The sequence below is a fragment of the Schistocerca piceifrons genome, chromosome 1 (assembly GCF_021461385.2).
Source record: "Schistocerca piceifrons isolate TAMUIC-IGC-003096 chromosome 1, iqSchPice1.1, whole genome shotgun sequence".
NCBI lineage: Eukaryota > Metazoa > Arthropoda > Insecta > Orthoptera > Acrididae > Schistocerca > Schistocerca piceifrons.
The window spans coordinates 455,906,343-455,929,183 of record NC_060138.1 but is presented as its reverse complement, the minus strand read 5'-3'; the positions used below and the strand labels follow the sequence as shown (position 1 = coordinate 455,929,183).

At 40.7% G+C, this 22,841-nt stretch overlaps 1 protein-coding gene across 2 annotated transcripts in view; it reads left to right on the top strand.

Annotated features, from left to right (window-relative positions):
- LOC124792596 (pre-mRNA-processing-splicing factor 8) overlaps positions 1-22,841 on the top strand; it is a 103,646-nt gene that overhangs the window by 78,042 nt on the left and 2,763 nt on the right. For both annotated transcript variants that reach the window (XR_007016577.1, XM_047257953.1), the window contains exons 29-38: positions 5,295-5,455; positions 5,543-5,734; positions 5,875-6,069; positions 9,754-10,039; positions 10,125-10,298; positions 10,403-10,596; positions 10,741-10,956; positions 13,686-13,851; positions 17,160-17,488; positions 17,697-17,851. Coding sequence is in view for 1 of the 2 variants with exons in the window: in XM_047257953.1 (XP_047113909.1) it covers positions 5,295-5,455; positions 5,543-5,734; positions 5,875-6,069; positions 9,754-10,039; positions 10,125-10,298; positions 10,403-10,596; positions 10,741-10,956; positions 13,686-13,851; positions 17,160-17,488; positions 17,697-17,851 (2,068 nt within the window). In the remaining variant the exon portion in view is untranslated. The remainder of the gene's footprint in view (positions 1-5,294; positions 5,456-5,542; positions 5,735-5,874; positions 6,070-9,753; positions 10,040-10,124; positions 10,299-10,402; positions 10,597-10,740; positions 10,957-13,685; positions 13,852-17,159; positions 17,489-17,696; positions 17,852-22,841) is intronic.

Here is a 22,841-nt window from a genome sequence, read left to right as displayed (position 1 = left end):
TCCCCGAATCGCTCTTCAACAGTGGGAAGCAAGAAGGTGCTTAAAACATCATTCTAGGCCTGTATTGTGATAGTGCCATGCAAAACAGGGGTGCAAGCCCCTTCCATGAAAAACACGACCACACCATAACACCACTGCCTCTGATTTTTACTGTTGGCACCACACATGCTGGCAGGTGATGTTTCCCGGGCATTTGCCACATCCACACATTGCCATTGGATTTCCACATTGTGTACCATTATTCGTCAATCCACACAACATATTTCTACTATTCGATCGTCCAATGTTTACGCTCCTTACACCAAGCGAGGTGTCGTTTGGCATTTACCACCGTGATGTGTGGCCTATGGGCAGCCCCTTGACCATGAAATTCAAGTTTTCTCACCTCCCATCTGTCAGAGTACTTGCAGTGGATACTGATTCAGTTTGGAATTCCTGTGTGATGGTCTGGATAGATGTCTGCCTATTACACATTATGACCTCCTTCATCTGTAGGCAGTCTGTCAGTCAACAGACAAGATCTCCTGTATGCTTTTGAGCTGTATGTGTCCCTTCACGTTTCCACTTCATTATTACATCAGAAACAGTGGACCTAGGGATGTTTAGGAGTGTGGAAATCTCATGTGCAGACGTATGACACAAGTGTCACCCAATCAGCTGACCACGTTCGAAGTCCATGAGTTCTGCAGAGTGCCCCTTTCTGCTCTCTCACGATGAGTGACTACTGAGGTGCTGCAGAGTGCCCCTTTCTGCTCTCTCATGATGAGTGACTACTGAGGTGGCTGATATGGAGTACCTTGGCAGTAGGTGGCAGCACAATACACCTAATATGAAAAAAGTATGTTTTTGGGGGTTTCCGGATACTTTTGATCACATAGTGCAAAAGTACTTTCCAATAGCATGGACTGCTTGAAGACTAGCACAATCTTATTTCTCAGAAGTTCTTCACACTGTGTTATGCAGTACAGAAGCAGTGTTTGGAATCTATCAGGCTATTTCATACTGAGGATGTTGATGTTTGTTACTAGGTGGTATCTCGGATTTTTCTACTTCACCATAGCTCATGTCTCTCGGAAGCCAAGATAGCCACGCTAGTGTTCCAGTAGAATTTTTGATGTCACTTGCTTTCAATTCAGGAAATACCTTCAACATTTGCTTGATAGATTTTGTGTGGTGATTGCCAGGGTCTAAAAAGAGCCCTTTTCGTAACTCATCCTTCTTTAAGGGGAATTGGAACACCCTATCCCGACAATGCTAGATTTAGTGACTTAGCTTCCCTGTATTTCAGGAACTACTGTAGCCATTGACATGAAACTTTTACAGGACATTGAACTGTGTGTTCTGAGTCTACTGAACTACAATAATTGCATTTGAGCCACTGCTTTTGGAAATACAATTTTTAACTATACAGTTAAAATATTGTGTACTTTTTTTGTACATTATCCTAAATAATTGTAATTATACATAACATTATGTTGTTCTTTTAGTTCAGTAGACTCAGGATATGTATGTTATTACTCCCTGAAAATTTGAACACTCTACTCGAAGTGGTTTCTGAGATTTAGGGAAAAATGCAACAGAAAATGTAAATTTTCAGGAATGGCTTCTAAAGTTTCAAAAGACTGTAACTCACTAAATATATGTTTTTTATTTTTAGTCACTCAGAAGCTCCATGCACCATACTGTATATCATCCTCTTGATATTTTTCCAAGTTTTTTCTTCTTTCTGGACTCCTAAGTGACCAACTGTGGTGCAAACTCTGCTTTATCATTGCGAATCTTGTCCATCTAGTCAAGTTCTGTGATACAGAATGAGATTTTCACTCTGCAGCGGAGTGTGCGCTGATATGAAACTTCCTGGCAGATTAAAACTGTGTGCCCGACCGAGACTCGAAGGCAAAGGTCCCGAGTTCGAGTCTCGGTCGGGCACACAGTTTTAATCTGCCAGGAAGTTTTCTGTGATGCAGTTTGCTCCAGGATTAGTTCCTGTATGCTGTAGCACTTTCACTCTACCAGTGTTGCCATCATTAAAAACAATAACAGCATCACTGCCCACCCCCCTCCCCCCCACTTTAGTGTCTTCATTTCAACTAAAACCTTTTTTGGTGAGTGAGTAAATGTAAGATTATTGAACAACTCATTGGTATTTTGAGTCTGACCATGCAGACACCTCTTGAGTAATTCATGATTTGCCAGATCTCTGTAAATAGCTTTTGTGATATCTGTGACTGCTGCTGGGAGGGAATGTTTATGGCTGTATGAACTGTTTGAGTACTGGGCATTGTGGTAATTGCACCACGAGTCAGGTCCAGGAGGGCAAAGGTGGTATACTGGTTCATCATCAGTTGACAGTCTGTGGAAGAAGGTAGCCCATACTGTCTGCTTCATTTTCCTCAAATCCTCAGTATTATTTCTAATGGCCATCCCATAATACTGCTGTAGTTCATCAATCATTTTGTCTGTCAGTATGCCTTTTATGGTTTTACCACCAGAAAGTTTCTTGCCTCTCAAACTTTTTCAACTTCCTCAACTTGGTGCCCATCCTCTTCTGGACATGACGAATACAAACAAGCAATTTAACCTTTATAACACAGCAGTCCACAACCTCCCATATAAAAAAAATTAACGATTTTAGTAGATCTTGAAGTAATGCACATAAAAATTTTAACGTTTTCGGTCGGTGTCTATTATATTTTAAAAAATAAAATAAAGTACTTCCCATATGGGTTTATAAGTGATATATATATATATATATATAAGCACTTTCAGAGTGCCCCTTTCTGCTCTCTCACGATGAATGATTACTGAGGTCTTTTTATATATATATATGTATATATATATATATATATATATATATATATATATATATATAAACAAACATTTTATTCAGAAAATTGTAAATTTTGTAATGAGATAAAAATCTGAAAATGTCAAAAAAAAATTTTTTTTTCGTGTTCTAACTCCCCTTAAGTTATGCTATTAATACTGCGCATTCTGTGGAAGTTGGTGAGATTGGATAAGTTCCAGTTGTCTATCGAATATTGGTCATTACCTTTTGATTAATACATTTGAAGGCAGTTACAAATCATTGCACATGTGATCTGTCATTATAAATTTAATACCATTAAAAATTACAACTAAACCATGGACACCAGTTGTGCATCCAGAAGATATTCAAATTAACTGTGAAGAATGGGGCTTGAAATGTTAACATTGTGATGCTCTTGGGCATTTGATTCAGTCTTGTGCTAATAATGCATATTTTTCTTTGTAACATTTGTTATCACTCTTGTCAAATTTCCTATATTCACAAAGTTAATTTGCACCCATTTTGGGATTAACGTGATTATAATTTTCCCCATGATTTACATTTTATGGAATGATGCTTGTGGCAAAAAAGTGATCTAATTGACATAAAATGACACTGGCATGGGGTTGGCTTTAAAGTAGTGTTTGCATACTTGAGGCAGTTAAGTTTTGGACACCTAGGCGCTCTGCTCAGTAGATCTGAATCAGGCAGTTGGTAAAAGGGGAGTAATTTATAGCTTTCCTCCTGCCGCTGCCAATTTCGACTTGGCGTGGTGGCTGATGAGAATAATTAGGTTTGTTAGAGTAACTGTATCATCACTGATCACAACCATTTACAAACTGTGTCTACTGGTGTGTGCAGCTTCATGATCATCATAACATGTTTGCATTTCTCGAACGCATGTTTCGAGTTTGACCACTTGTAGCACTGGTTGAAACCTCTGCTCTCATTGTGTTGCTCAAATGTTTGTGATTTAAATAATGAAACACGGCACCAGTTACTTGTTTTTCCATGTTTAACACAACATGTTTCGAGAATTTATTCTTATTGTCAACTGCAAATATTTATGTAAGTATTTTTTGTGATGTTTCTAAACAAACTGTTAAGAGTGATGGTTTGTGTGTGTGGTTTTCTGCATAATAGAGGAGGCACAGTGTACCGTATAACAGTGACGCATGATTACAGCGCAATAGAGGCAAAACGACCAACACACACAGACATAACACAAAATAGTTCTGTAAATATATGCGCTTGACAGTAAAAATAAATTCTCTCAATGTGTCGTGATAAGCCTGAAAAAATTTGTAACTGATGCAGTGTTGCATCATTTAAATGATAAATAACACAGTTGTAGGCTCTCCAGAAGCATTCATTATGAGAAATGAAATTAAGTCAAACGTTTCTACTCCCCGTGCAGTTACCAGTTCTAGTTCCATCAGTGGCTAAACATAGTACAAAATTCAGATAAGTTTTATTAGATAATAAACAAGTCCTCGGCAAGGGTTTTGATGCCTATTATGTACATATATCATACATAAACTACGAAAATGCGAGAGGGAATTGTATATGTAATTTCTATTGTTTAAAAAGTTATTTCCCACATTTTACATTTTCCTCACATTTTACGCCGTTTTTTAAAGGATACACTGGAATCCCACTTCCACACTTTTCAATATAATAAATGAAATAAAGTGGTAATTATAATGTTTTATTTGTTAATATTTTGTTTTTGAATAATTGTAGTTTGTCAGGTGTATTCACTATTCATGCTGATGTGCAGGCAAATCATTTGTAATGGTACTGTGCAATGATTTTAGCCTTGAGCTATCTATGTGAACATTCACATATATTAATATTACATACTTGCCTTTTGGATTTCAAATTTTAAATCCTCGCCAATCCATGCTTAGCTCTTATTGCCAACAGCACTGTGCAAAAGGCTACCTAAAATTAATACGTTTACAATGGGCGTGATACTAATTGTTAAGTAGATTCTATTTTCCTGCAATCAAAATATGTTACATAATATACATTAACAAGTTCTTCTTGGATGCTTTCCTGTCAACAGAGCCACTTGGAGAGCTGTTTGGTTTTTGTTAACTTGATAAATATTCTCAGCATTTTCATATTTGTGTACATCATGTGTTCTGTTTCAAAGTATGCTAATATTTTTGTATGCAATAATTCCTTTAACTTTTGATAATTTATGCTGTGGTGTATCATGTTTATCTTAGAGTATGTAACAAGTTTTATAGTCAGTACAAAGTTGAGTTGAACAATATCACTTAAGAACTTAAGCTTATTTAATATTAATTTTAATAAGTTCAGCTATGTGCATGAACGTCAGGAAGTACATGTGAGTGATCAGACAATTTCTTACTGTCTCATAAGTGTCTTTCATCTTGTAATAGCTTGTACTTTGTGAAACTTGTTTTAGTAGCACAGTTTTAACTTACTTGCATTATAAGTAATTCGTTATTTGCAGGTATTTGATCAAGAGCTCGATGCATTAGAAATTGAGACTGTTCAGAAGGAGACTATTCATCCTCGTAAGTCTTACAAGATGAATTCATCTTGCGCTGATATTCTGCTCTTTGCTGCATACAAATGGAATGTTTCAAGGCCATCGCTTCTTGCTGATTCAAAGTAAGAATGATTTGTTTTTAATTTAACATGTACATATTTCTAAATCACTGAGAGTCCTTGTATGTACATTATATTTTTAATTTTTAGAGATACGATGGACAATACAACAACTCAGAAGTACTGGATTGATGTTCAGCTGCGGTGGGGTGATTACGACTCGCATGATATTGAAAGATATGCCCGTGCAAAGTTCTTGGATTACACAACGGACAACATGTCAATATATCCCTCACCTACAGGGTTATTGATTGCAATTGACTTGGCATACAATCTCCACAGGTATATTATTATTTTCTTTTATTGTACAATTAAAGTGAAACAGGCTGTTATTTTAGACGCTAAAGAAAGAGTATAGTTATCTACACATATTTATAAGAAAAGGATCATATAAAAGGCTAAAAAATTGTAATTTTCTTCAGCGCCTATGGAAACTGGTATCCAGGATGCAAGCCTCTGATACAGCAGGCTATGGCCAAAATTATGAAAGCAAACCCTGCCCTTTATGTACTACGGGAGCGTATCAGAAAAGCACTTCAGTTGTATTCATCAGAACCGACAGAGCCATACTTGTCATCGCAGAATTATGGAGAGCTCTTCTCAAACCAGATCATTTGGTGAGTGATGTTACTACTGTTGTACTAGTACAACAATAAATGCAATACTTAACATTGTTATCCACTGATATTAACTTTGTGATCAGCACACCTGATTTCATATGAGCAGGCACGCCGCAGCATTTACAGAATGATTTTGCCTTCACATAATTTCTATTTTTAGACAAACCAGGGGATAAAATTGAAGTAAAACGGCTTGTCGTTATTAATAATTTATTATTGTAAATAAACAAGGAAGTAACTGTAAAAATAGGCAAAAAGCAGCCACATTAAAGTGGTTTACATCAATAAAAATTTTCAGTCGGAACAAATCTCTATCTCCTGGTCACTAGTGTCACAGGAGAAATGTAATGTTCTGATGAGAATGCCTGTTCCAGACATTGTTTACACAGTTTTTGCATGATGTCAGTTGCAACAAATCCAAAGACATTAAAGCGAGCAATAAAGTTAATTACAAATTTTTGGTAAAACTCATTAAGAGGTGCCAATTTATCTGTAGATTTTCATTCAGTTCTGGTTTCGATATTCTCAAACCTAATTGCTCTAAGAAGAAGTGGTTTGTTTGGTTTGTGGGGTGCTCAACTGCGCAGTTATCAGCACAAGAAGGAGAAGGGGGAATTGTTTATAATTGAAAAGTGACCATAAGGTAATCCTACCAGTACCATTAAATGCCCACTGCTCACTTCAATTTTGCATACTTTGCTTTCTTTATGCCAATTAAAACCAGTGCCCCAAAAAGGAACATAAATGTCTTCTACTGTAGGGCCTTTACAATCTTTAGCTCTAATACAGTTGTTATCGCTGTGTTTTTCCCAAATCCACCTGTTTACATAAGCTGTGGTGTCTTGTCATGTTTTCAGTGATAAATAGATAAAATGCATATAAATACGTATGTGCATTTTTAGCAGTCCCTTTCGGACCACGAAAAATTCCTGTAATGCTTTTACCACTTTTTTCTTGCAGTTAGTGACTGTGTAATCCATAAATTTCCATTGTCTTTTCCAGTATAAAATGTGTAGTTATCTGCTGTAACATTCTGTGCAGCAACTTCCTTACTGTCATCTACCACCTGTGACTGTTCAGATTCACTATTGTGGTTGACAGGTTCAATAATATCCTGTTCCAAATTTCCACTCGTATCTGTAGGATCACTTCAGGATCCCCTCACAGTATCACTTTCCCTGGAAATAAATATACCCATAAAATAACCAGTTAAAACTAAATTTGGGTAAATATGTGCAACAAATTGTAAACATATAAAGTTGAGGAAATACTTAAATGACTAGGAACTTGATGGCTTCCGCAGAGGCAAATTTGGAGTTAACAATGATGTTGCAACTAAACAGTGCCCAGATCTGTTGGACTGGGACTGCAGTGTTGCCGATGAGAAGTGACAGTTGCAGTACGCTCATACATGTGCTTCACGTTTCAAGAAAGTATGTCTCTTGCTTGCCTATGCAGAATTTGTCGCTTACCACCATCAACTATGACAGCCTGCAACAAGTGGAAGAAAAGTTCACCAAATAACAAACTATGATCACGTGTAGTGCCCACATTGGCTACGACATTCACAGCTTTGCACTCGTAACACTGCTGAACACTTATTGACTGTTGGAGAATGTGTGACGTAGGTGCACAGAAAAAGTCTAAACTCTTATTGATTGGTGACTCTATGGCGTGTTGTGTGCACCGCGACCAAATAGTGGATAGAATTGGAAAGAAAATCAGCATTGGCCGTATTTTGTTGTTTTATTGTCAGCAAAATCGATTTTCGGCCACTTAGTGACCATCCTCAGTGCTGTAATATACAATTAAAATTGGTAGGCACTGGTATCAAGTTATAACCACAAGCTTAGAGCGATCACATAAACTTATATTACAGCACTGAGGATGGTCACTAAATGACCAAAAATAGATTTTGCTGACAATAAAACAACAAAATACGGCCATTGCTGATTTTCCTTCCAAGTCTAAACTCGGTCGCCATCAAAACTGACGGATAACAAATAACAAAATATTGAACTAAATTTTTCATATTACCAATTTTTTATTTTATTTATTTATTTTCAATTTAGAACATTCCTTGTATGTGTAATGTCCTTAGCAGCTAAGCTGCGTCAAGTCAGATATAAAATTTTAGCATTCAACAAACATCACATTTAAGAAAACTGACTGCCAGGATTATGATTGTGCTCCCTTCAAATAGATATAGGGTGAGAAATTTCTGAAATGTAACAAACCGGTTTGTCAGTTTGAATACCCTAAAAAATCAGGAGCATGGAAACTGCTACACACCCACTACCAGACCACAGACCAATCAACAGAGCAAACAGTGACATGGCCACTTCTTCTGCATCATACCACCACCACCACCACTGAATGTTTCTACATTTTTGCAGCTGTGTTTATGTGATACAATTGTTCGTTATTCTGCCATAATGAGTATTTGCATTACCTTTGACCCATACATAACGTGTTAAGTTTCAGTGGTTAATGTCCAGGGAAATGGAAAAACTATGATCATCTAGGTTGTCTTCAACCCAGTGACATTGTATTTGACTGCTGTGAAATCACATTTAATACAGATCGGCTATTATGATTGTTTTACATATCATCTATTACAATGCATATAGTAGAGCTAAACAGTCTTCTGAGTGTAGAGCAATAACATATTTTTACACTGCCACGCACTTTCTCTTCTTTTTCCTTCATGACTACAGCACATTGTCTGATTGTCTGATGCAATATGGTGAATAATATTAGTACATTGACTGAAGCAATTAGTTCAGTTTGTCAGTTTGTATCTTTTTCTCAACAGTGCCACACTTTCCTATTTAGTGGTGCACTGTGCTACTAGAGATGTCAGTGGGAGTTTTTGTAGCACATTAGATACTCATTTACTTTTTTCATAGACTTCGAAGTAGTGAATGTATGTTAAATGTACTTGGCACATGAAGTATGTATAAATTAAACAATGTGGAAGTTAATTGTGTTCAGTTGCAATCATCTATTGACGTTTTAATCGGTAATACATGTGCAGGGTGTATCATAATTAATGGCGTAAACACACACTGTTGAAAGTACACGATACTATAAGCAAAAAAGTCTGAGTAAACATAGGGTTGAAAATGCGTACCTTAAGAGCTACGAGCAATTTTTGATCTTAGATACTGTGAAGCAAATATCTTCTACTGCAAGCTCTTTGCTATCCACATTTTGGGACCAAAACAAGAAAAAAGTCCCATAAACATTTGCTCTAAAAAGCACACCTTAAGTTATGAGCAATTGTTCATTAGAAGAGTTGTGTTTCCCAAGTAGTGAAGTTGAGCATGTGCTCATAGCTCTTAAGGTGTGCATTTTAGAGCACATGTTTACTGGACATTTTTTTCTTGTTTTGGTCCATACTACTACTTCCCAAAAAGTGGAAAGCAAAGAGTTTGCAGTAGAAAAGATTTGTTACACAGTATAGAAGATAAAAAATTGTTCATAGCTCTTAAGGTATGCATTTTCAACCCTATGTTTACTTAGACCCTTTGCTTCTAGTATCGTGTACTTTCAACTGCATGCGTTTACGACATTAATTATGATACACCCTTTATATGTAGCACAACATATTGCTTAAGGAGACAACATATCATCAAAATGGGATGCAAATAACATTTGATCTAAAATTCATTTTTACAGGTTTGTTGATGACACTAACGTGTATCGTGTAACCATTCACAAGACATTTGAAGGCAATTTAACAACAAAGCCAATCAATGGGGCAATTTTCATATTTAATCCCCGCACAGGCCAGTTGTTCCTGAAAATAATTCATACATCAGTTTGGGCAGGGCAGAAACGATTGGGCCAGTTGGCAAAATGGAAGACTGCTGAAGAAGTTGCTGCTCTTATTCGATCATTACCTGTTGAAGAGCAGCCAAAGCAAATTATTGTTACTAGGAAGGGAATGTTGGATCCCCTTGAGGTAAAAATAGGATAAAAGCTTTCTAGGAATTATAGTTCAACTTGTGTAGTTGAATGTGTTGACTCAGACTTTAACTTCTTTGTAGGTACACTTATTGGATTTTCCAAACATAGTAATCAAAGGTTCTGAGCTGCAGCTACCATTTCAAGCATGCCTTAAAGTAGAGAAATTTGGTGATTTAATCTTGAAGGCAACAGAACCTCAGATGGTTTTATTTAATTTGTATGATGACTGGTTAAAAACTATTTCATCGTACACTGTAAGTACACAGTGTAATTTTTGGATATGAAAATAACATGATTTATGATCATTCTCAGTTTTGTACTAAATTGTGATGATACTGATATGCTATTTCAACTTCAGGCATTTTCACGGTTGATTTTGATCCTTCGAGCTCTTCATGTCAACACTGAAAGAACGAAGGTCATTTTGAAACCAGACAAAACTACTATTACAGAACCTCATCATATTTGGCCAACCCTCACTGATGAAGAATGGATAAAGGTTGAAGTACAGCTGAAGGATCTAATCTTGGCAGATTATGGCAAGAAAAACAAGTAAGCTCTGAAGTGTTAATTTTCCTAATACTTGTATCTTCAAAAATTATCTGAGACCTTTAATAATTTTCAAATTTTTTTGTATCAGTAATCTCAGATCTTTACCTGCCAGACTTTCTAAATATTCTCCATTTTCCTATGTAGCGTGAATGTCGCGTCTCTCACCCAGTCTGAAATTAGAGACATAATTTTGGGCATGGAAATCAGTGCACCTTCAGCGCAGCGACAACAGATAGCAGAGATTGAAAAACAAACTAAAGAGCAGTCTCAGCTGACGGCGACGACGACACGCACTGTAAATAAACATGGAGATGAGATCATCACGTCAACCACCTCAAACTATGAAACCCAGACCTTCAGGTATCTGAGAAATTTTTAAAATATTATGGAAAGGATAGATCACTGCTAAACTGTAAAGATGACACATTCATTTGCAGACAGGCACAATGAAAAGTAGGTTACACATTCAGCTTTTGGCCCAAGGCTTCAACCAAAGGGAAACAAATACATTCATACAGCAAGCACATGTCAGGCACGTATGACCGCTGTCTCTGGCCTCTCTGGCCGGACTGCAGCTGTATAATGTAGACAGAAGCAGAAATATGGGGAGAGCCATGTAAGGGGGAGGGATAGCAGGGTATGGGTGTGGAGAGAAGTTGGTGCAGTCTGGCAGTGTGTGTTGGGTCTTAGATGGTGGCAAGAGAAGGTTGCTGAGTGTAGCATTGGGAGGTTATGGGCAAGGGAGGGGGAAAGGGAGTGAAAAAGAAGAGGAACAGAGATGGGGAAAAGACCGGTGGGTGCATTGGTAAAGAGTGACACCCAATGAGGATGAAGGGACATGAATTGGGAGGAAATAATAGGACAATAGGGGGTGGAAATCATTGGTGGAGAATTTGGAGGTAGTAGGTTACCACAGGTTGAGGCCAGGATGATTTCATGAGCAGAGAATGTTGTGTAATGATAACTCCCACCTGTGCAGTTCAGAAAAGCTGGTGGTGGAGAGCAGGAGCCAGATGGCTCGTGTTGTGAAGCAGCCATTAAAATCAAGTATGCTATGTTCAGCTGCATGTTGTGCCACAGTGTGGTCCACTTTGTTCTTGGCAAAATTTGGTGGTGGCCATTCATCGTAGTGGACCATAACATGAATATAAAAAGCTGTGCAATGATTGCAACAGAAGTGGTATACGACACAGCTGCTTTCACAGCTGCCCCAGCCTCTGATGGGGTAGGATACGCATGTGACAGAACTGGAATGGGAAGTACTGGGTGGGTGGATTATGCTGGTATTGCACCAGGGTTTCCCACAGGACCAAGGGCTGAGATCAAGTGTAGCATAGGGTGGACTAGGGTGTTGGAATCCTCATTTCTTCACAACCTTAACACAGTGTCTCCCATCCGCTTCACCTGGTCCTCCTTAACTCAGTGTGTCACCTTCCTGGATGTTGATTTCCTTGTCTGTATGATTGCTCCCATCCACATCCCTATCCACATTAAACCCACTAACAACCAACAGTATCCGAATTTTGACAGTGCTGCCATTCATTCCATACTGAAAGATCCCTCCCATACAGTCTGACCACCTGGGGCAGCATATCAGGATGTGACAAGAACTTCCTTATCTGGTGTGCTGAAGGTCTCACAAAGGCCTTCACACACACACACACACACACACACACACACACACACACTGGCCCTCAGACTGTGTCTGGAAACATATTCTCATGCCATATCTCCACACACCTCAAGCCCCTCACCACTCCAAAGAATCAGATACAAAGGAGCACCCCTTCATCACCAAATACCACCCCAGGCTCCGATCGATTGTCAGGTCTTTGATTATCTATCATCATGCCCTTAAATGTGGGACATAATACTCAAAAATCCTTCCCCCTTCTTAAAATGATGTTTGGTCGCCCACTCAACTGCCACGTCATTCTGATCCATCCCTATGCCACTCCCAGTCTAAATACCTTGCCATAGAGATCATATCCCTGTGGAAAACTGGAAAACCCAGGTGCTAGTCCTACCCAATCCACCCACCCAGCACTTTCTATTCCAGTCCTCTCACTGGCTTATGCTGTGCAATCAGAGTTCAGACCACTTGTAAAAGCAGCCATGTCTTGCTCTGCTGCAGTCATACCACAATTTTTTGTATTGGTGTGACTTCAAACCAACTGTCCACCAGAATGCATGAGCACCACCAGAATGTGGCCAAGAGCAAAGTGGACCAGCTTGTAGCACAACATGCAGCTGAACATAAGATGCTTGATTTCAATGGCTACTTCACACCTTCCACCACTAGCTTTTATGAACAGCGCAAGATGGGAGTTATCCTTACAACATATTCGCCACTCCCAAAATCACCCCGGCCTCAACATACAGTAATGTATTGTCCCCATACCCTTCATCCAGCGATTTCCGACCCCCCAATTGTATCACTTCCTCTCAGTTCACTTCCTCTTGCGCTTATTGTGTGCTGCTCTCTGTCAGTGCACCTACCCATCTTTCCCCTGTGTTCCTGTCCTTTCTCGCTCCCTGTTCCCACTTCCACACCCACAGCTTCCCGTCACTGTGCCTGGCTGTCTTGTTTTGTCGCCATCTAGTCCCTGCACGCTTCACCAGGCTGCGCTGATTTCTCCCCCACAACCATACCCTGCTATCCCTCTCTCTTCTTCACTGCACTCCAGATTGCTGCTTCCATTGATGCCACACGGTTGCATTCTGGCTGGAGCAGCCCAAGTTAGGTCACGTGTGCATGATATGTACTTGCATGTATGAATGTGTGTGTGTGTGTGTGTGTGTGTGTGTGTGTGTGTGTGTGTGTGTGTGTGTGTTTCTCCTTTCGTAAGAATGCTTTGGCTGGAAGCTCAATGTGTAACAGTCCTTTTGTTGTGCCTGCCTTTAGGTGAGTAGGCATCTACACTTTTCATAATATTGTTGATACTCCAAACTGGACTTCCCATTTTATGAGAAATTTTTATTTTATACTTATCCAAAGATAATTGTGATATGATGGATTAGTTATTAGACAACTTTTTAGAACATTTGTAAATTTGTATCATATACAACCTAATTTATCACCATTTCAGCTCAAAGACTGAATGGAGAGTGCGAGCAATATCAGCAACCAACCTGCATTTGCGTACAAATCACATTTATGTTTCATCAGATGATATAAAAGAAACTGGATATACATACATTCTTCCAAAGAATGTTCTGAAGAAATTTGTTACAATCTCAGACTTGCGAGCTCAGGTAGGTGACCATATTTTGCAGTGTATAATCAGTATGAAGTATTAATCTATTTTTCAGCAAGTGTGTGTTAATGTTTCTTAACATAATTTATGCTGATAAGCTCGTCATTTTTGTTTTGTTGTTCTTCAGGTTCTGTCATATTTTACTGGATAAAATCCACTCCAACTGTAATAGCCTGATCTTTCTCTATGACAGTCATCCTTTTTGATGACGATAAAACTTACGTTGTTGAGTGGATGTCAACACTGGAGAGGAGGGGAGAGCAGATACTTGTTTTTAAAATGATCCTCGTTGTTGACCTGAGTATCAGACAATCCTAAATATGAGATGAAATGGAGGCGGGGCGGGGGGGGACAGACACCCTGAGGAAATTTTACTTTTAACGTATTCTGTCATATGAGACTTACAAATTATTTTATTGATAGATAGTATATACTTGAAAAAGTTAATGTTATACGTATTTCAGATATCTGCTATTTATTATGTAAAAGAGAAAGGACAACCTCTCAACTATAGTGGACTGATGTGTGGAACATAGAAACATGTGTCAGGAAACAACATTCACACTAACTTTTGAACTCTTGTTGTTCTGCTAGTAAGTCTATGTGCGTCACGCACACACGCGCGCGCGCACACACACACACACACACACACACACACACACACACACACACACACACCAGACAGGCATCCAAACATCACACCCACAGTGAGATTGATTATTCATTCATTATTGATTACTGAAAGCAGTTGCCTGGGCTAATGGAGGTGGGAGGTGGTAGGGAAGGATGCACAAGGCAAGGAGAGGGTAGCAGGATAGTGAGACATGTTTTTTGACAGACGACTCAGTTGCTGCATAATGATGAAAGGAGTTCAGAGGGTAGACCATATAAGAGATGTACACTGAGGGAGAGAGGGAAAAGGGAGGAAGGAAAAAAAGTGGGAAAGGTGGAAATGAAAAGGGAGTTGGAGAGGGTGGAAAAGCGGGAGTAGAAAGTGTGTGCCTTCATGGGGAGGAAGAAGAGATGGTAGAAGGCAGTATACAATCGGGACGCTATAGGCATGCTGTGTACAGAAGAGGGAATGGGAAAGGTAAGTTGAAGCAGTGGGAAACAGGTTAGTGAAGATTTAGTCCAGAGGGATTGCGAGAGTGCAAGATATGCTGATGAGACAGTTCCCGTCTGTGTAGTTCAGAGAAACTTGTGCTGCAAGGTAGTATCCAAGTACCTGCATAGGGAAGCAGCTATTGAAGTGATTTGTGTTTTGGTGTGCAGCATGCTTGACAGTTGGATGATATAGTTTGCAGTTCACTACAGTTTAGCGGTAGCTTTTCATGTGAGTAGATGGTTCCCCATATCGAATTCTTTTTAGCAATGCCAGGGTGATGCGGGATGATAGGGGGGAGGGGGGGCACTGTTCATCAGCTGTTCACAGGTTTACTGGTGTCAGGGCATGGGAGACCTGTTTATGGAAGAGCTGGGTAGCGTGTTGTCAGTCAGTAAAGGCTCCAACCATGATCCCCTTCCACCCAGTCATCCCCTGGCAATCTTTCAGGAATTCCTCACTTCTAACCTGGCCTCACCTTCATTTCCCAAATCCCTCCCAGTAAGTCCATCATGACACCTATGAAAGACACAGATGTCCGTAACCTGAAAATCAAATCAGACCTTATCGTCCTTCCCACAGACAAAGGTTCCTCTGCAGTGCTCATGAATCATAGTGACTATGTGGTTAATGGTCTCCGTCAATTTCAGACACCTCTGCGTGCAAACCTTACGACCATGATCCCATCGCAGAAGTCCAACATGACCTCAAGCAGCTCCTCAACCTCTTAGGTTCTGCCCGAATCCTGACACCTGGACCAATCTCCCTATCCACACCATCAACTTCCTGCACTCCTACCTTTTGCCAACTCCCCAAATCCAACCCCATTGGTCACTGTATTGGTTGTCCCACTGTAGCTGGTTACAGAGCTCCCACAGAATGAACTTCTGCCTCTCTCCATAGTTCTCCCATTACCACCAGACTGTTGGTCACTGCAGATGCGACATAATTGTATATCAACATCCCCCATGCCAATGGCATTGTTGCCATGGAACACAACCTTTCCCATCATTATCCTGATAAAAAGCCCACCACCTCTTTCCTAATCTTTTTCCTCAACCACACCCTCACCCACATTTATTTCATGTATTGAAGGCCCTCTTGTTCTGTCCTGCCCTGTGTTGCTCTACACCTGTCTCCCCTTCGCTGTGCCCTTCCCCCCCCCCCCCCCCGCCCTGTGCCCTTCCCCCCCCCGCCCTGTGCCCTTCCCCCCCCGCCCTGTGCCCTTCCCCCCCGCCCTGTGCCCTTCCCCCCCGCCCTGTGCCCTTCCCCCCCGCCCTGTGCCCTTCCCCCCCGCCCTGTGCCCTTCCCCCGCCCTGTGCCCCTCCCCCCCCCCCCCCCCAACCCCCTGCCCTGTGCCTTCTACAAGATTGCTCAACACCCAACACCGCACTTTCGCCCTCCCCCCCTTGCTGTCTCCCCATGCCCCCACTCCCCCATCACTCCCCCTCTCCCCTTGCACTGTCACGACCCTCCCTTGCTGTCTCCCCCTGCCCCCCATCATACCCCTCTCCTGGTTGGTCTCAGCAGCAATAGTTGAGTCTGTGAATGTAAGATTACATTGTATTTTTCGTAAGATTATGTTGTATTTTTTGATTGACAAATATGGGGAAAAAACTTTCCTATAATCGGGAAAATATGGTATACTGCTAACATCGAAAGCCATGCTTACATTGAGAGAGAGGCTTTGTACAGTGCCGAACAACAAATCCCAAGCTCTCAGTTTCATTACCCGGTTGACCCCCCCCCTCCCCCTCTTCTGGCAATGCTTGTTGTGTGGAAAATGCTGAGTTACTCTGTGGTTCGGCGTCTATGCTAACTGGCTGGATAAGTCAGTTCAAAGGTTAGAGGCAATGGTATACTACCTCCAGCAAGAACATGTGTAGGAAAGCACTGTCGTGTTCAAAACAGTCTTCAGATTGATGACAACTTTGCTTCCTAAGTCAAATAATATAGTATTACGGAGATGCTGTGTCTTTCTTCATGTGGTCATTTTTCCATGGATTAGTGACAAATGTGTTATGCAATGAAATAAAATTTTGTTGTTGATGTAAGTAACACATCATGAAAGGAGTAAGTTTAGAATATTATGAAACTCTGATACAGTTTCTTATTTATGTTAATCTGTCCTTATGATTGAAATTGTATCAGACTTGTGTAATCCAACATGTATATAACAAATTTTACCTTTATTTGTATTTCAGATTGCTGGATACCTGTATGGAATTAGTCCTCCAGATAACCCACAGGTGAAAGAGATTCGCTGCATTGTTATGCCGCCGCAGTGGGGTACTCACCAGACAGTTCATCTTCCAAATATGTTACCACAGCATCAGTACTTGAAGGAGATGGAGCCTTTGGGATGGATACATACTCAACCTAATGAATTGCCACAGCTGTCACCACAAGATATAACAACACATGCCAAGGTTATGGCAGATAATACCTCATGGGATGGAGAGAAAACTATCATAATAACTTGCAGTTTCACACCTGGCTCTTGTTCCCTAACTGCATATAAACTGACACCAAGGTACTTTATGTTGACATAGTGAACTCTCTGTCAAGTCTTAATTGCTATTGTTGCAAAACATGAAAATTTGTATTCTTATTCTGCTAGGTACATTTCAACATTAACTTAGACCTTCAAATTTGAGGACTGTGATACCTTTTCATTAGCATTTATTTTTCCTTTTCTTTTTTCTCATATGATTAATTAATATGTGATACTTTACTTCCAGTGGTTATGAGTGGGGTCGCTTGAACACAGATAAAGGTAATAATCCAAAAGGGTACTTACCAAGCCACTATGAGAAAGTTCAAATGCTGTTGTCAGATCGCTTTCTGGGATTCTTTATGGTCCCCACACAGGGATCTTGGAACTACAATTTCATGGGTGAGTAGAGACATATGTAGTGATTGCTTGCAGTTATTACTTGTTTCTAAGAGTTATTGCCTTTTCTTCACAAAAAGACAGAATGGGTATCACTCTCCGTAAATAAAAAAAATGCAAAATCGGTGAATGATCTATTGCGTATCTCATTTTGTCTTCAGCTAATTCATGATCAACAGTGAGTATTTGTATTAAAGAGCCTTTTGGTTGCCAAAACTGGGGTGTGGTGAGTGCTTCCAAGTATCAGCAACTAGAAGCAGCTCTGGGCATGCTTCATGTAAATGCCATGCAATATTGGTTGAATGCTGATTGTCACACAGAATAAGATGTGGATCTTAGCTTAATCTCCTGCATTAGAAGAATGGTACAGACGTATATCCAAAATTTTCAGGGTTAAATTTAAGATGTGCTACGTGCCGATGGGATGCTTGGCTGTTACTTTGGAAGGTTCGGGAATACTTACTGCATCTCTGTTGTTTCACTTTGCTCAGGTTTGTTGGATTCTGTCTGAGTCTGCCTCTATTTCCATAGATGTGAATGTGACTTCATTGGATTATAGCGCACAAACTAACACCACTCCAACAGAATATGCGCACAGTTAACAAAAAAACACTTCCAAGGACACTCCCAAGAATGAAAGTGCCTAAGAAATCAACCAACAAGTAACAGAACTAGAATCTTATCACAGAATGTTGTCCTTATATTAAAGCAGGAAGATGGTACATTCGAAACAGTCTCACTTTTTACATTGACGAGCCAGAGAAACTGTTACACGTCCTAATATCGTAATAGGGTGTCCGTGAGCATGCAGAAGTGCCACAGCATGATGTGGCATGGACTTGACTAATGTCTGAAGTAGTGCTGGAGGGAACTGACACCATGAATCCTGCAGGGCTGTCCATGAACTTGTAAGAATGCGAGGGAGTGGAGATCTCTTCTGAACAGCCCATTGCAAGCCATCCCTGATATGTTCAGTAACGTTCATGTCTGGGGAGTTTGGTGGCAAGCAGAAGTGTTTAAATTCAGAAGTGTGTTCCTGGAGCCACTCAGTAACAATTTTGGATGCGTTGGATGTCGCATTGTCCTGCTGGAATTGCCCAAGTCTGTCAGAATGTACAATGGACATGAATGGTTGCAGGTGAACAGACAGGATGCTTACGTATGTGTCACCTGTCAGAGTCATATCTAGAAGTATCCGGTGTCCCATATCACTCCAACTGCACATGCCCTCACCATTACAGAGCTTCCACCTGCTTGAACAGTCCCCTGCTGACATGCAGGGTCTATGGATTCATGAGGTCGTCTCGATAACCATCACGTCCATTCATTTGATACAGTTTGAAATAAGACTCGTCCAATGAGGCAACATGTTTCCATTCATCAGCAGTCCAGTGTCAGTGTTGATGGACCCAGGTGAGGCGTAAAGCTTTTTGCCATGCAGTCATCAAGGAAAACAAGTGGGCCTTCGGCTTTGAAAGCCCATATCAATGATGTTTCGTCGAATGGTTCGTTGCTGATGGCCCAGCATTGAAATCTGCAGCAGTTTGCAGAAGGGTTGCACTTCTATCACATTGAACAATTCTCTTCAGTCGTTGTTGGTCCCGTCTCGCAGGATCTTTTACCGTGACACATCGATTTCGGGGATTTGGTGTTTTACAGGATTCCTGATACTCTGGGAAACTCGTGAAAAGGTCATACGGGAAAATCTTCACGTCTTCACTACCTCGGAGATGCTGTGTCCCATCGCTCATGCACCAGCTATAACACCATGTTCAGACTCACTTAATTCTTGATAACCTGCCATTGTAGCAGCAATAACCGATCTAATAACTGCACCAGACAGTTATTGTCTTGTATAGGTGTTTTCTTTTAAACATTAAAACGTTTTATCCAGCACGACAATGAAATACTTAGTATGTACTCTTTGGAAAAAGTAATCAGAAAAACTGCTCATTATATTTGTACTAACTATACCAGCCATGTGTTGCTGTGGCCCAGTCCAGCAAACATTGTATATGAGTACATACAAGGTGGTCAGAAACAGTCTGAGCAGGTTTTAAGGGTGTTGCAGGGCAGGTTGTGCCAAGGAATGGGTTTTAAGAGTGTGGCAGGGCAGGTTGTGCTGAGAAATAATTGTTTAGAGAAAAATTCAATACACTGCGCCATTTCAGAGTTAATCAGTGTTGAAGCTAGCCAGTCAGGTGGCCTACCACAGGTGATGTTGCCAAATATGTTCATTTGGGTTCCTAAAACAAAACAAAAGAGAGATACAAAGATTGACATGGGATGGTAGTAAGGACCAAACTGAAGCTTTATAGCAGAGCTCTTCGCCCTGTATCAGGCCACGCAGTACATGCGGCAACACAGACTTTTCAGTTGCGTCATCTGCTCTGACTCTCTGTGCCCTTCAAAGCCTCTTGTGTGCTGTACACTGTCCATCCCTTAGTGCAACGGGTCCAGGAAAGCTATCACTTGGTTGCTCTTGATGGAGCCACTGTGATGTTTATGTGGGTTCCTGGTCATGTCGGTCTGACTTGAAACGAGGTTGCTGACGCTGCTGCCAGGGCTGCGTGCTCATACCTCAGGCCACTAGTTCTTACATTCGCTCTGATGATCTCTGTGTTGCTATCTGTTAGCAGGTGGTGTAACTTTTGCATCACTACTAGTCCTTCCTTCATGGAAACATGCTCCAGGTTATTAAGCCTCTCCCAGCAGCTTGGATGGCCACCTCATAGCCCTCTCGCCATGAGGAGATCATTTTAGCTAGGTTACGTATCGAGCACTGTCTTTTTAGCCATGGCCATTTGTTAAGTGGAGCTCCCCCACCATTTTGTACTCATTGCGCTCAACCTTTGATGGTTCACCATTTCCTGAAGGAATGCCCTTCTTTTAATCACTTACATTCTCGTTTGTGTTTGCCGTCTGTTATTGGCCATTTTAGCGAACGATGCATGGGCTATCGACTTTGTTTACTTTTTATCTGTCATAGCAGTATGACTAAGGCCATTTAATTTTTAGTTCATGACCTCTGTTTCTCTATGGCATATTTCATAGACCTTTCCCCACATCCCTGTTTTTAGCTGTCTTCTCTTCTGTCAGTTGGGATTAATGTGTATGCGTTCTTACCTCCTCTCTTTGTCTTTATGTTCTGACGTGGGCACACATGACCCTAGTTGTTTTTGCGCCCTAAAACAAAAAACAGTCTCCTATGTTATCATCTGCACCATGAGGAAAACTTGACACTAATTTATCAAGTAGTTCGCTTGAATTTGCATCCACAATGTCCTGATGGGCTAACTTATGCTAATTAACTCAGAAATGGCAAAAGCTATTGAATTTTTTTTCTTTCCTCTCATAACCCCTCCCCGCACCAGATGGTGCCTAGACTACAGATTAGGACTGATATATTCCAGGGTCCTAAGGTCTCTGTTGCTCCTATGGTTTACTGGCGTCTTGTATGTGCCATCTTTGCAGAGTTCCCGGGTGCCGCATTGTTTTACATTGATGGTTCTAAGACTATTGATAAGGTGTGATACGCTTTCACATCTCCTACTGGCTTCGAGCATCATGTAGTATGTTCACAGCAGAGCTTCGAGCCGTTCACAGGGCCTTTATCCACAGTGTTTTAATTTGTTCAGATTCCATGAGCAGCCTTCAGGCTATCGATCGATGCTACTCTCGTCACCCTTTGATCTCTGCTATCCATGATCTCTCTGCCCTTGAGCGTGCTGCCTGTTCAGTCTTCTGTCTCTGGGTACCAAGTCATGTGGGCATCCCAGGAAATGAATTGGCTGACCGTTTGACCAGGGAAGCAGATACTTACCCCCTTTTCCTTTCACGATTCCAGCTGTGGATATGCGGATCTACATGAAATCTCTCTCTTCCCAACAGTGGAATGCCATCTGGAGCACTACTGCTCATAATAATAAACTCCGCACAATCAAGGAGTCTACTGAAGTTTGACACCCTTCTTTCCACTCCTCTCAGAAGTAGTCCAATGCTTTATGCCATTTATGCATTGGTCATACCCGGCTCACCTGTTGTTTCCTCCTACATAACGACCCACCTCCACAATGTGGTTTTAGAGCCAGACTGACAATATCTCACATTGGTGGAATGTCCCCTTCTTTCGGCCCTTCATGTTAAGTAGAGTTTTCCCAATTCCTTAAATTTAATATTAGCAGACAATCCAAGGATGGTTGACCTGGTTCTCGGTTTCCTCTGTGAAAAGTGGCTGTTATTTCCAGCTATAAGGTTCTCCTTTAGTCTTGGAGCAGGGGCAGGTTGGTTGTGGTTAGGACTTCTTTTGCAGTCTTCTCGGTCTGTGACCCCATTACTGTCCCCCCCTTTTTTCAGTTTTTAGATTTGGTCTCACCTTTCATGCTTTTACTGTGTGTGTTTAATGTTCATCGGTTTATGATTTGACTCCCCTGACTGGGTCTGTCCACTTTTAGCAGACCCTCTTTATTCTGTAACTCACTTTGGAATTGCAGGACTGATGACCTCACCATTTGGTTCCGTACCCCTCTCAATAAATCAGTCAACCCAGGCCATCACAGAGCTGTTCACCTTTTCCATAAACATAGGCCTAGTTACAGGTTTTTCTTCACTCCTTTTCACACAGAAACATGTACAAAATTTCATGCAGATGATCTAGTTCGGTGGTTTTAAAAGTTTATCGTGATTCAGCGTCTTTAATGCAACTGTCTGTGAGGCACGATTTTGAAGTTGACATTTATTTATTTTTTAATATCATAGATTGTTGAAGAACCAACGTATGTTGTTTCCTAGACTTTCCCAACCCGATTAATGATGACAAGCTTTCTGGTTTCATAAGCATAACATGTTTACTTTTCACTTCCACTTCGTTTTGAGAGGTGCTTTAATGAGAAGACATTCTCAGCAATATGCAGCACTACTGTAATTGTGATATAGAACAGCACCAATCGTGATAACACTTTAAAACACCACTTTTTAATCGCTGTAAACAATT